The 14,810-nt window shown below is 38.6% G+C and overlaps 1 protein-coding gene across 1 annotated transcript in view; it reads right to left on the reverse strand.

Moving 5' to 3' along the window:
• The window catches only part of IL23R (interleukin 23 receptor), a 58,399-nt gene that overhangs the window by 38,106 nt on the left and 5,483 nt on the right, over positions 1-14,810 (reverse strand). Inside the window, exon 4 of the mRNA XM_047871372.1 lies at positions 8,680-8,803. Within this exon, the coding sequence (XP_047727328.1) occupies positions 8,680-8,803 (124 nt within the window). The remainder of the gene's footprint in view (positions 1-8,679; positions 8,804-14,810) is intronic.

Raw genomic sequence — 14,810 nt, forward strand, 5'->3', positions numbered from 1 at the left:
TAATTTAATTCTGCTTAAAGTCTACCTTCCTATTAGCACCTAGACCACGAACACTGTTTTAGATGAGGAATCTAGTAATAATGAGTGACTGACTATACTTTGGGACTATTTTTACATAAAACTTATATTACAAAGTTTCTTTTTAATTTCTTATTTCTATTTCTGTTTTTGGTGTGTTTTTATTACATAACAGATTATTTGTTGAAGGGAGTCAGCATGATTGATGTTTCTCTGAAGTTTACTATGCACCTAGCCCTAGTTGTATTTCATAGATTTTCAATAAAAAACATTGCAAATTTATGGTGATAACGGTTAATAGCATTTTCCATTTAGTTAACCACTCATTCAACAAATATTTAATTAATATCCACTATGTTCCAAGTATTACCTTGGAGATTGGGACTACAACAATGAACAAAACAGATGAAGTCCTGACCTTCATGGAGCACACATTCTGGGGGAAACAAATGAATATATAATATGTCCTGTGGTGATAAATGTTCAGAAGAAAAATAAAGCAAAAAGGGGTTAGGAAGTGCTAGATGCAGGAGTGGGGATTTTTTATTTTAAAAGAAGATGCGGAAGGCCTGTCTGAGAAGGTGATTTTCCTCCTCTCTGGAGGAAGAACTTTCTAGGGATATACAAAGGCCGTAAGGCAGGATCATACTTGTCCAGTTCAAAAACAGCAAGGAGGTCAGTGAGGCTTGGTGTACGTAAAGGAGATAGAAAGGGATTAAAGATGAGATCCGAGAGTTCTGGAGGAGGGAGAGATATAGAAGGTACTGTAAGGTCACAAAGAGCCTCTGGAGGACTCTGGCTTTGAAATGGGAGGTTTTGAGCAGAGGAGTGACATGATCTGAGGTGCATGTGAAAAGGCTACTTGTGAATGACTCTAGGAGGGCAAAGGTGGAGGCTAGGGCACCAGTTAGGAAGTCCTTGTACTAAGTCAGATGAGGGATGATATGGCTTGGCCTGGGGTTGCAAACTGGGTAGTGAGAAGAAGTCAAATCCTATAGGTTTGGCTGATTAATTTTGTTAAGGGCATGGTAGGGAGTAATCTAGGACAACTCCAGTGATTTGGGCCCAAATAAAATGAAGAAGGAGTTGCCATTTACTGAGAAGGGGAATGCAAGTACGGAGAAAGGAAACTGGGAGTGTTTGGGTTTTGAAAATATTAGCTTTGAGATACCTTTTGGATGTCTAAGAGGAAGTGCTGAATAAGATATTAGATATATGGTAACTGCAGACAGGGGAGATATCTGGACTCAAACTAGATAAATTAGGGAGTTTTACACTATAAATTTGTGTTATATCTTTTAGGTAATGAGTGTAGATACAAATAATAGGAGATGCTAGGAATAAAACTCTGGGGGCTTGTTACTTCACTGGAAATGAAGACACATCAGCAAGAGACTGAGAGAAAGCATCCAGGAAGGTAGGAGGAAAATCAAAAAGGAGTAGTATCCTCCAAGCTAAAAGAAGGAAGCGAAAAGCTATTAAATGCTCCCCATAAGGAAGATAAGGACTGAGAATAAACCATTTGATTTGGCAATGGGGAAGTCACTAGTGACACTGTTAAGACCTGTCTCAGTGGAAAGTGAAAACTTGACTAAACTAGCTTAAAGAAAGTATGAGAGAGAAAGAGACAGAAAGTGCATACAACTCTTGGGGTGCCTGGGTGGCTCAGTTGGTTAAGTGGTCAACTCTTGGTTTTTGCTCAGGTCATGATCTTGTCATCCCATAGGTTCAAGCCTCGCATCAGGCTCTGTGCTGACAGTGGGGAACCTGCTTTGGATTCTCTCTCTGCCCCTCCTTCACTTTCTGTCTCAAAATAATAAATAAATAAACTTAAAAAAGAGTACAGACAACTCTTGAGAAGTTTGGCCATAAAGAGGAGCAGAAAAATAGAGTAGTGGAACGGAAGGACCAAGGGAAAGTTATATTTTTCAAGAGGGCAGATGCTGCAAGCCGATGGAATGATCCAGTAAAGATAGAAAAGGTAAGATGCAGAAGAAAGAGAGGAACATTGTGGGAGTAGGAGGCAGGAGGGGTAAGATCTAGCCCAAGAGGTGGAGAGTTGGCCTCAGGGAAACAGTAGTTCATGCACAGTAGTAAAAAGGAAGACCAAGTATATGGATAGGGAGGTCAATGCGTCAGTAGATGGGGGAACTTATCGTATTTCTCATTGCTTCTGTTTTCTCAATGAAGTAGAAAGCAGGTCACCGACAGAGCACAAGGAGAGAAAAAACATTCTGGAAGCCAGAAATGAGACAAAAAGTAATGAAATAATTATCTGGCTTAGTGGAGCAGTGACTGGGCCAGTGAAATGTGGTAGGATACTGGGTAGCTGTCAGGGCCCAGTTGAGATTAGTGGTCATGAATATATAGTCATATCAGTCAGTAAGTTTGCATTTGTCTCCAGCCACAATTAGCTTTGCTAGTACAGATACAGAATTGGTGAGGAAATGGATTTAAAAATATGACTGCTTATTGAGTCCTAAAAGAATGACAGAAATGTAATATCACAGCCTTAAAAATATTTGGAATCATACTTAAGACCTCTTTCTGGTTATTAAGAATATGCATATGGAGAAGAAGAGGTGGCAAAAACAGGCAGGCCTTATGAATTGACAGAATAAGCAATTGATCTTAGGGGGTCTACAATGATATCTTATCAAAAAATAGTTGCCCTACTGGTCTTTCATAGTGCCTGAAAATTCCATCATTTGTGTTATTCTAGTGAGATCATGAGCTTGTCATGCACAGAGATGGTGCCTATCTACAAAAACTCTCTAGAGTTTAACATAGTAACAAGAAGAAGCAAAATGCTAAATAAATCTTTGCTAGATTGACTTGAGTGGAATAAAATGAGGGGCCATGATGAATTCTTTTTCATGCAACAAGTATTTATTGAGTAGAAGACATTGCAAGGACACTGCAAGAGTTTCCAAGAAAGAACATATTTACATGAAGCTGTTGAGGGTAATAGACAATAGTAGGTAGACGTTTATTACCAGAGTTTCTTCTTTTTTGGTTTTTCCTACCACCACTTATTGATAAACAGCAAACCAGAGCAGAGGAGGGTATATGAATGGAAGCCTGATGGCCCCTAGGCTGCCATACAGGGAATGTCACCTTTCTGCCACTAGTGGAACAAGTCCATGGGCTGAGGTGAAATGCCTCTTCTGTAAATGTGGTTTTACTGGAATACAGAACCACATGAGTTGGAAGTGAAACCTTGCAAATGCTGATCTCTACCTATCTGCCAAAATGGAAAATACCCTAAAAACCCAGGATCTAGTATAACCTTTTTAAACTACCTCAACCACAAACTGATTATAAGTCAACTTTTTCCTGGGGGTGAGGGGGAAGGCAGTTTTGATAGAAAAATTAACTTTCTCTTCTGTATTTTTTTTTCAACTCATTGGTGTGTTTTTAATTGTGAGATAGGATGTTTATTTCCTTTCCCTGTTTGTGCTTATAGGAGCTCATTCTTTGATTTTGCTAGAGGAGAACATTCATTTTTATGCTAATCCTTCACATTTTTATGTTCTTTTTAAACTATGAAACAATTCTATTAATCTAGACTCAGCCAATTCAGAATTTGGGTTAGGTTTGTCTGCGTTTGGCTGTAATTTATTGTTGGATTTCAGAAAAGGCGAAAAAAGTTTTTCTAAAATGTAAGACTTTGTATTAGTATTATTTAACTTGACTGTGATGGGAGAATGCAGGAAATGTCGATGTCTACGTATCAGAATAACCACTCAGTGACTATCAACTGAGCAGTTACAATGCGCCAGACCCCATTCTAGACTCAAGTGATGTAGCAGTGAACAAAATAAGCAAAAATTCTTGCCCATTTTGAGATTACATTTCTAGTTTGAATGAATGAGTGAGTTTCCTACTGACACATGCACAACAGCTAAAAAATTAGTCTTTCAGAGCACATTTAACAGCTTTTTTCTAGATATTCATCTGTCTAAAATGACTGTTACCTGAAAATGAGTAAAATTATTGTTTATAATACCTTGTAAATGATCATTTTTTAAGTTTATTTATTTATTTTGAGAGAGAGAGAGAAAGCCCATGAGTGTGTGCAAGTGCAAAAGTAGGGTAGAGGCAGAGAGGGAGAAAGAGAGAATCCCAAGCAGGCTCCACATGGTCAGCGCAGAGCCCGGCTCAGTCTCACAAACCATGAAATCAGGACCTGAGCTGGAATCGAGTCAGACACTTAACTGACTGAGACACCCAGGCACCCCAATGATCTTTTTTTTTTTTTTTAAGTATATTTATTTACTTTGAGAGAAGGAGAGAGCAAGCAGGGGAGGGGCAGAGAGAGAATCTCAAGCAGACTCCATGCTGACAGCATGGAGCCTAATGTGGGGCCCAAACTCACAAACCGTGAGATCATGACCTGAGACAGATGCTTAACTGACTGAGCCAACCAGTGCCCAGCCCCTACCCCACCAATGACCATTTCTTAGTGGACTTATATTAATTAGTCTCCGCACCCAAATAAGTCAGGTTTTAATTTTAAAACAAATCAAACAAGACTAGTATGTCAGCCTTGAGGGTCACCTTAATACTCTGCCTTTTTGTTGTTTCTAAGTGCTTCCTTTTTGCAAGTCTTTTTTTATAGTTTGTGTTCTTATAAATTTTGTAACACCCAGTACAGTATTGCTTATCCTCATTTCACAGGAAAGTAAGGCTCAGCCAAGCTAAATAACTTTTCTAAGATCACACAGCTAGCAATTATGGCAGATATTGTTAGATGACAGTACTAAATTCTATCAACAATGTCCTTCTCCTAGGTTCCCATCCAGATAGAGTAGACATGTAACTCAGTCCTGGCCAATGAGATCCAAGTGGAAGTCTATAGGTGGAGATGTTCTTTTTCCTTCACCACTTTTCCTGCCTGGGATTTGGATGTGAAGCCTAGGGGTGCAGCTTCTGAGAGTAAAGCCTACACATTAAAACTTATAGAGGAAAAAGTTGGAAAAAGCCTTTGGGATATCATTGAAGTAATCATGCCAGCTCTGTCATACCTACCACTATGGCTTGATATAAATAAAGCCCCATATGTTTAAGTCACTGCAGTTAGGTTTTCTGATATTTGCATCATAAAAGACACCTAACTGATAAATCTTAGAACTGGAAATCAAAAGTAAAACTCGAAAGCCCCTGTTCTTTCCAGTGGATAGCTCTAAAAGCATGATCTTTAATAAATCTATTTTTAGTATTTTCATGGCGACTTGAGTATTGAGAACAATCTCAATACTCATAATTACTAGGTATTTCTCACTTTGTAAGGTAGATGTGTTTCTCAGAAAAAGCCATGTGTAAATAATTTAAATATATATCACTGAATGCATTAATAGATTTTAAAAGAAATCTATAATAATCAAAATATTTGGAGAACATTTTTATGAGACTAACTAGGAAATTAGGTGGTGGTTGGCAAGTTTTTGTTCAACAAATATATCTTCTCAAATTGTGGTATGCCTGTTCCAAATTTATAGTGCAATTTTATTCTCAAGAACCTGAGAGGGCAAGTAAGTGGGACTTAAATGAATTAAGCCATATCCACTAGGTTGGCAATAAGCAATACAAAAATAATAAGTGTTGACAAGAATGTGGAGAAATTGGAACCCTCATACACTCCCAGAGTGAATGTAAAATAGTGCAGTTGTTTTAGAAAATAGTATGCAGTTCCTCAAAAGGTTAAACAGAGTTAACATATGACCTCTCAATTCTATTCCTAAGTGTATGCTCAAGAGAAATGAAAACTTAGGTCTACACACAATCTTGTACATGAATATCATGGAAGCATTACTCATAATAACCAAAAAGCAGGAATAACCCAAATGTCCATCAACCAATGAATGGATAAAGTCAATGTGATATATTCATATATGGAACATTATTTGGTCATAAAAAGGAATGAAGTGCTTATACATGCTACACCACGGATGAATGTTGAAAGGCTTATGATAAGTGGAAGAGCCAGTCATGGAAAGACCACGTATTGTATGACTCCTTTTATATGAAGTGTCCAAAGTAGGCAAATCCCCAGAGGATCCCTCGGGATGGGAAAGTTGAGGGAAATAGAGTGACTGCTAATGGATACGCGGTTTCCTTTTGGCATAAGAAAATGTTCTGAAATTGTGGTGATGGTCGCATAACTCTGTGAATATACTAAAATCATAGAATGCTAATGCTTTAAATAAGGTAACTCAGTGTTTCCATCATCCTTTTGATACATTGCCTCTGTCTAACCCCTGCTCAGAATGACAGGTGTGAGTGAGTGTCTTGCCTGTGGCATGGAGCCCATTACTCCAGACTTAGCAATGTATTCGTAAAATCTGCCTGGTTTTTACATAGAATTTCTTGAATGAAGAAGTGCTGCTTTTTATGTTTTACTTAATTAAAATTATTCTGAGTATGTTACACGTGGAGAGAGAGAAGATTGGAAGATTATTCTGTTCTATTGTGATGAGACCTGGTTATCATCTCTCAAATATGCCCTGTGATCTGGTTCCAACACGACTTCAGCAGTGGTAGTCAGGCCAGCCCAAGTTCAAATCCCACCTCTCCCTCTCTGGAGCTGTGTGGCTCTGGACGCATTGCCTAACCCCACTGAGGCTCAGTTACTTTGTCTACAAAAACTGGAAAAATAATCATATTTACCTCACAAGGTTGTGTAAGATACTAAATGAAGTAGCACATATAAAGTTTTGACCCAGTATTTAGCAAATAGTAAAGGTCCCATAAATGCTTTTTATTTTATTAAAAAAAAATTTTTTTTCTTTTTTTTTTTTTTCAACGTTTATTTTTGGGACAGAGAGAGACAGAGCATGAACGGGGGAGGGGCAGAGAGAGAGGGAGACACAGAATCGGAAACAGGCTCCAGGCTCTGAGCAGTCAACACAGAGCCCGACGCGGGGCTCGAACTCACGGACCGCAAGATCATGACCTGGCTGAAGTCGGACGCTTAACCGACTGTGCCACCCAGGCGCCCCTATTTTATTTTTTAAAAAAATTTTTAATGTTTGTTCTTAAGAGAGAGAGAGAGAGAGAGAGAGAGAGAGAGAGAACACAAGCAGGGGAGGGGCAGAGAGAGAGGGAGACACAGAATCTGAAGAAGGCTCTAGGCTCTGAGTTGTCAGCACAGAGCCTGATGCGGGGCTCAAACTTGTGAACCATGAGATCATGACCTGAGCTGAAGTTGGACGCTTAACTGACTGAGCCACCCAGGCGCTCCCCCAATAAATGCTTTTTAAAAAATAAGTAGTTTTTTTTGAGAGTTACAAACAGACAAAAAAAAGTTTACTTCAAATACACCACTGAAGGCATTCTTTAAAAAAAAGAATAAAATGGGGGCGCCTGGGTGGCGCAGTCGGTTAAGCGTCCGACTTCAGCCAGGTCACGATCTCGCGGCCCGTGAGTTCGAGCCCCGCGTCGGGCTCTGGGCTGATGGCTCAGAGCCTGGAGCCTGTTTCCGATTCTGTGTCTCCCTCTCTCTCTGCCCCTCCCCCGTTCATGCTCTGTCTCTCTCTGTCCCAAAAATAAATAAACGTTGAAAAAAAAAAAATTAAAAAAAAAAAAGAATAAAATGGGAAACATGATGGGTGACTAACTTAACCCTGTTTGCCCATAACTTTTTAAAAATTAATTTCATTTTCATCTTTAACAATCGCAGAGGATTCAAAAACAGACTAGCATACATGGATATAGTTTAAATGTAACAAAGAAAGATTTCAGCTGTGTACATTGGGGAGGGGAAAGGGATTTTTTCATATCAACCTTTTCCTATTTTGCAATTTCTGAATAAGCATTCAAATTTAATTTAGTACGAAGTAGTACAACTTTTATGATCAACAATTTATCTTTAAGCATAAAAACTTAAGAGGTTTGGCTGCATAGTCACCTTGGCTCCCAAAATCTGGCTATTGGTAAGCATGTAACAGCTATTGTTAAGCATGTAACAGCTATTGTTAAGCATGTAACAAGAGCATTTCCTCAAAGCCCTCCTGGACTGCAGGTAGAAAATTAGCACTTTCACTCAGTTATTACTTCAGTTTTAAAACTCAAAGTCCTGTGTCCTGGAGACTCCCTTAGTCTCGGGCAAACCAGAAAAGAGGGTTGGCCTGTACAGGCACCAAATTTAAGATTTGGGGATCATTATTAATAACTAGTAGTGTCCATGAATTTAGTGCTAATGGTGGACCTGGCTCTGTGCTGCATGCTTTAAAAGCCAAATTCCACTTAAATAATTAGAATAAACCTGTGCATTAGGCTCTGTTTTTTAGATCCATTTTAAAGATAAAGAAAGGCAATTTGGAGAGGTTGAGCAAGTTGCCTAAACCCTAGAATGAGGATAGAGCTGGGGTTGAAGCAAAGATCCTTTTAAAACTATTCTGTGCTATATCAGCATCAGGTCCCTGACCCCAGTTACGTACCAATGAATTAAAGGGCAGAAAAATTATAGAACACATTGTCCCACAGAGTGAAAATATTAATGGCCAAAAAGCGTTCAGGTAGCTTCACTGATGATAATTAGGGAATTGGGGATAATCAGCATACGTTTAATGCTTAAGGCTCATTTTTTTGGATCCCTGCTGGAGGCAGAACATTGGAATGGAATGGAATTGCTCATGTTAAACTGTTGAAGGAACCTACCTCTTCACATACACCACATACATTGTGTCTATGTAGGTGGGCTTGCCAGAATTCCAGGTACAAGTCATGTTGCCTGAATATTCATAAATGACACAGGTTACCTTGTCAGGAACATCTGGTGGATCTGCAACAAAATGTATCACTTAGGAGCTACCATACAAACGTAAAATTCTTTATAAAGTAGCTAGCTGATAAACTTCCCATTTTATTTAGGAAACCAGCCCAACTGGCATTCAATACTTCCCTCATTTCATCCCTACCACCTCACCTAACATCCTACTTTGCCATCAAACATTGCTACTCTCCTTTGTATACTATATTCTCCACTCTTCTGGGGATACTAATATGATCAAGTTTCTCCTATCAAAAAAAAAATAATAATAACTCCTCAAATTCTCTCTCCTCAGCTACCACTATCTCCTTTTTTTAACAGCTAAACTAAGGGTCCTATATTATACTGGTCTTTTACTTCATCTCCCATTTGCTCTTGAACCCCAGGCAATCAAGATTCAGACCCACAATTCCACCAAAACCACTGTTGTGAAGGTCGTTAATGACTTTCTAATTAACAAATTCCGAAATATCTGTGCAATCACCATTGAACTTGACTTCTGCAGCATTTGCTGTTTTGGTCCCTTTCCCCTTGAAACCTTTGCCTTTGGCTCTTGTGAAAGGATCCCAAAAAAGTGTTTTTTCTTTCACCCCATCAGACTGTTTCCTCTTCTGGCACCTATTCCACTACTCACTTTAAAAGTTTAGTTTTTATACATACAATGGACTATTACTCAGCCTCAAAAAGGAAGGGAACTCTGACACATGCCACAACATGGATGGAAGTAGAATGATGGTTGCCAGGGTGGGGGATGGGGAAAATGAGAGTTGCTTAATGGGTACAGAGTTTCAGTTTTGCAAGATGAAAATAGTTCTGGAAATGAATGGTAGTGATGGAAAATGATGGTGATTGCAGAACAGTGTGAATGTACTTCATGCCTCAGAACTATACACTTAAGAATAGTTAAAAAAATATATTTCATATTATGTATATTTTACCACAATAAAAAATGACTAAACGTTTTTTGGGGGGCTCCTGGGTGGCTCAGTCCGTTGAGTGTCTGTCTATTGATTTCGGTTCAGGTCATGATCCCAGGGTTGTGGAATCAAATACTACGTCAGGCTCTGTGCTGAGTGCTGAATCTGGAGGCTGCTTAAGTTTCTGTCTCTCTCCTGGAATGCCTGGGTGGCTCAGTGGGTTAAGCATCTGACTTTGGCTCAGGTCATGATCTTGCGGTTCATGTATTTAAGACCCACATCAGGCTCTGTGTGGACAGTTCAGAGCCTGGAGCCTGCTTCCAAATCTGTGTCTCCCTCTCTCTCTGCCCCTCCCCCACTCACACTCTGTATCTCTCTCTATCAAAAATAAATAAACACTTAAAAAAAAAAGATTCTGTCTCCCTCTGCCCATCTCACCCACTCATGTGCTTTCTCTAAAATAATTAAAATTTTTTTGGTATTCACAGAATTCTATTTCAACATTCTCTTCCTCCCTGCATCCCCTTTAGCTCTTTTTCTAAGTAACCATAATATGGAGAATGTTGTTTAGTTTTTATCTGTTAGCTTCTTTACCTTTTGAGAACTGAAATCTTGCTCACTCCCAACCTCATCCCCACTCCACTCCTGCCTCAAGGGCTGTTATTCACTAGGCTTTACCTACAAGTGTATCCTTGACTGAGGTTGACTAAAGAGTCCCTTTGGAATGAACACATGATTTAAGATGAACCAATCAGCATTCTCCAAGGGGCTTTTTGGAGAGCCATTGTAAGAGGTATTTTCTTACCCCTAGAAATTGCTGTCTCTGAGTAACATGTGAGCCATGAGCCACTGGTGGCCATCTTGGGTTTAAGAATGAAGACACCATAGGGGTGTCTGGGAGGCTCAGTCAGTTAAGTGACAGGCTCTTGATCTCACAGTTTGTGAATTCAAACCCCTGCATCAGGCTCTGCACTGACAGGACAGGGTCTGCTTAGGATTCTCTCTCTCTCTCTCTCTCTCTCTCTCTCTCTCTCTCTCTCTCCCTCCCTCCCTCCCTCTCAAAAATAAATAAAAATTAGGAGAAAAACAATCTTAAAAAAAAAAAGAATTAAGACAACACGGGGGAAAAAAAATCCATGAAGAGATAGGAAAAGATGAGAATTCCAATGACATTATTGGAGCCCTAATGGTCTCTGAAGTCTCTGAAACCCCAACAACTATAGAATGAAATCTGCAATTTTCAGTTACATCATCCAACAATAAATGACCAAGGTCAAGATCAAAAAAAGAAGTATGGAAATACGGAGTGTTATCATGTAGTCACTTTTCAGGTGTGGCTCTCTCGGCTTGTCCCTACACTCACAATACTGCTTGCAAAACTTGACTACTCAGCAAATGACAAGAAAAATGGAAGAATGGGGGCTCAGGAAGAATAAAAATATGGACATCTATGCACCTGAAGTTATAGCCAAATATTTATCCTACATACAAATATATACTTACACTTCACCTGCACATCATCTACTAAGAATATTACTTGTAAAATCAAAAAATAAATATATGAGAAAGTTTTCCTCATTACAAATTGAAACAATAATAGATATCATTTAGACCTATAAAATTGGCAAGGATTTTGAAAAAATGGTAATCCACAGTGTTGGAATGGACTTCAGGGAAATCCTCTAACACTCCTGTTGGTGGGAGTACAAACTGGTACAACCTTTATGGAGAGCACTTTACATATTACTGTCTTTAAAATCAAGAGCAATATCTTGCAACCCAGCAATTTTACATCTAGGAATGCATCCTTAATGAAATGTTCAAAGATACACAAAAATATTTGGCCAAGAGTGTGTGCCTCTTAAAGTATTGTTTATAATAATTAATAAGTTGGAGACAACCTAATACCCCAAAATAGGGTTAAATAAACTATAATAAACTCCTAAAATACATCCAAAAACAAAGTTGTAGAAGATAGTTTAAATATCTGGCCTCTGGAAAGCACTAGAAATATGTTTAAGTAAATTCTTGCCATATGATAAAGTGAAAAATGCAGGCTGTGAAACACTGTAGTGAGAGAGACAGAAAGGCATAGACAGAGAGAGAGGGATTGGAAGAGGGAGACAGAGGCGGAGAGAGAGGGGGAGAGATGGGAAGAGACAGAGAGACTGAAGCTTGAAAGATCTATTTCAAATTATTAAAGAGGGATTGCTAGTAGTGAAATTATGGGATTATAGAGATGATGGGTATTTCCTTTGTGCTGGTCTAAATTTTTAAAAACTTTCTACGTTGTATGCAATTTGATTTTACAATTAAAAAACTATTTCAAGCAGTAAGAACATACTAAAGTTCTTTAGAACATTTTGGTGAGTTGTAGCATTGAATTACAATGGGGACAAACTGGACTCCAAGTAGGGGAAAAGAAATTTTTTTATTTGAGTCATAAAGGGGGTAAATTTAAGTCATTTTGGACATGGATTGAGTTGTGGTCCTGCACTGATTACAGTGATTTGTGCTGAAGTTATTTTTCCTCCTGAGACATGAGCCAGAGAGTATCATTGATTTGGCCATCATAAAAAACAACGGTCAGTCTTTTGGGTTGTTATTCCACAGCATTCTATATGAAGTGAGTGCTCAGGTTTGTAAATGTCTAGTGGTTAATTAACTTTGCAAAATATCAAATAGTTTATATACACATATGCAAATAAACAGAATATTTGTTAATATGAAGCTATGTAAAGATGGGAGTATGATTATGGTTATGAGAATAAGATGGGGTTATTATTAATCTCATTGCCCCTTTATCCAATGTCAAGGATAAAAACCCCCTCATTTAAGTATGAGGCTTATGTTTTTGCTTTTTCCTAGCAATCCCATCCCTCCCCTATTATTGGAGCACTTATTAATCACAGGCCGGATTTCTCGTGAATTCAGAGTCTAGCCAACGATCATTTTCTACTGAGAGTTTCTTAAAGGCAGAGTCCCTTTTCTTTGAATTTCTACCATTTAACACATTTTTGGCGCAGAGCAACCACTCAGTAAAGCTATCTCATAATTTGATTGGCTTGATTAATAAAATGATAATGAGAAGAATTTACAGTGAACAGAGGCACAATGCTTCTGGCAAAGATCACTCTGTAATTCCTTACCCAAGGAGAGCACAGGTCAGCCTAATTGTGCCTGTAATAATGATACTAGATAGCAACGTTAAAGACAAATATTCAGGGACTTTTGTTGGATAAGAACTCTGCTTTCATCCCAATAAGTAGAGATCAAAGATGGTTAAAATTTGGGGAGCTCTTGATTTTGGCTCAGGTCATGACCTTATGGTTTGTGAGATCAAACCCCGAGTCAGGCTCCACTCTGACAGGGCTCTGTGCTGACACCACGGAGCTTGCTTGGGATTCTCTTTATCCCTCTCTCTCTCTCTTCCTATCTACCCCTTCCCTGTTTGTTCTCTCTCTCAATATATAAATAATCTAAAAAAAAAAGATGGTTAAAATTGAAGGAAGTCAAAGACATTTAAACTTTTAAATAAATGATTAAGTGGAAACAGACTGTTCCATGTATGTTTTTTTAATGTGGTATTTTTAAATGAATAAAGACATCTTACAGTATTTTATCTCATGATTGGTGTGAATCTGATAAACTTCCCGCAATATGTGTGCATTTAATCATAGATGAATTCTAGAAAGTGTTTAAAATTATGGCTAAAAATAGAAATTGTGATAATGTTTACATTTCACAAATTACATATTAAAGTACAGAAGCTTTTAAATATATTTGGATTTCTTTTCAGGAAAAGCACTGACTCATTTATTTTCTCTCTCTTTTATGACTTGTTTCTAGTCTAAAAAAATACATGTAATCATTTTGTTCAAAACAGTGATGGTAAGTTAACATAGTAAAGCTCACAGGACAAATACTCTGTGATCAAAGTAACCCAGTGAAAGCAATGTAATTTCTAGAGTACCACAAAAACCCTCAGAAACCTTTTTTGACCTACTTAAATAGGAAGTTTTGTTTGCTAAGAATGCAGAGCTCAAGAACCCAGGGGTTCTTGGGTCTAAGAGTTAGAGTAAATTCTTACCTGGCAGTTACAATTTCACACTCATAACCAGAGGTCTGTGTAAGAAGTTACAACTCACAAAGTAAATAAATGGAAAGAGTGATGTTCTTTTTAAGCAGCCAGCGGCAGAGAATCTAAATTCTTCTATGATGTTGTCCTAGAAGGGGGCACAGGCCATTCCCTGGCCCTAAACGTGGCCTGGTGGTTGTGTTTGGGGGCAGAGCTGTTGGGGGCAATATGTCACCCAAACTGGAACCCCGGAAGGAAGCCATACTTCTTTTGTCTCCTTTCTTCCTCTGGCTCAAATTAAAAGCTAACCTTTCCCCATCACTGTGAAAATTGCTTATTTTCCCTCCAAAGAAATTGTATCTTCTCTCAACACCCCACCAACACCCCCAAAGGATAAATAGTAAAATATTTAAGCATTAAGTGTTGTTTATGTTTCCTGAGGATGTGGACAAGCTAAGGTGCCCTCATATATCAGATAAGATGTCTGCCTGTGGCTTCAATTCCCATAATTTAGGGCATGTTTAGTGTGTTATCAATTTAAGGTGTGAGTTTGCTAGCTTTATTGTTTGACCCCAAAACTTAGTATTTTCCTTCCTCAGTTCACCTCTACTACCTTCCATAGCTCTTCTTTCTTTTGAAAATCGTGCAAGGTCAGGTGCCCAGAGTTAAGTAGGACAATGGCCTTATTCAGAACAAGGAAGCCTCTTGTATCCTAGCTGTCCACTCTAGGTGCAAGTCGTGAACACCAGGTGGTCTTGCTCTTGCAAGTTAAAATCTGGAGATGAGGAAAAATAAAAACTCAGATTTGATTCTCAAAAGTGTGGGGAAGGGAGCATGACAAAGACTCCACACTGCACAATGGTGTTGCACTTTAAAATGTATAACATGCTTTTAAGTAGTTTATTAAAATTTGCTGCTTACCACAGCCAGAATAATTAGCCTTATTTTACAGACATGGAATCAAGGCTCAGACTGGTTAACTTGCCCAAGGTCACACAGCTGGTAAGTATAGCAGGCACACAAA

The sequence above is a fragment of the Prionailurus viverrinus genome, chromosome C1, assembly GCF_022837055.1.
Source record: "Prionailurus viverrinus isolate Anna chromosome C1, UM_Priviv_1.0, whole genome shotgun sequence".
In the NCBI taxonomy this organism is placed as follows: domain Eukaryota; kingdom Metazoa; phylum Chordata; class Mammalia; order Carnivora; family Felidae; genus Prionailurus; species Prionailurus viverrinus.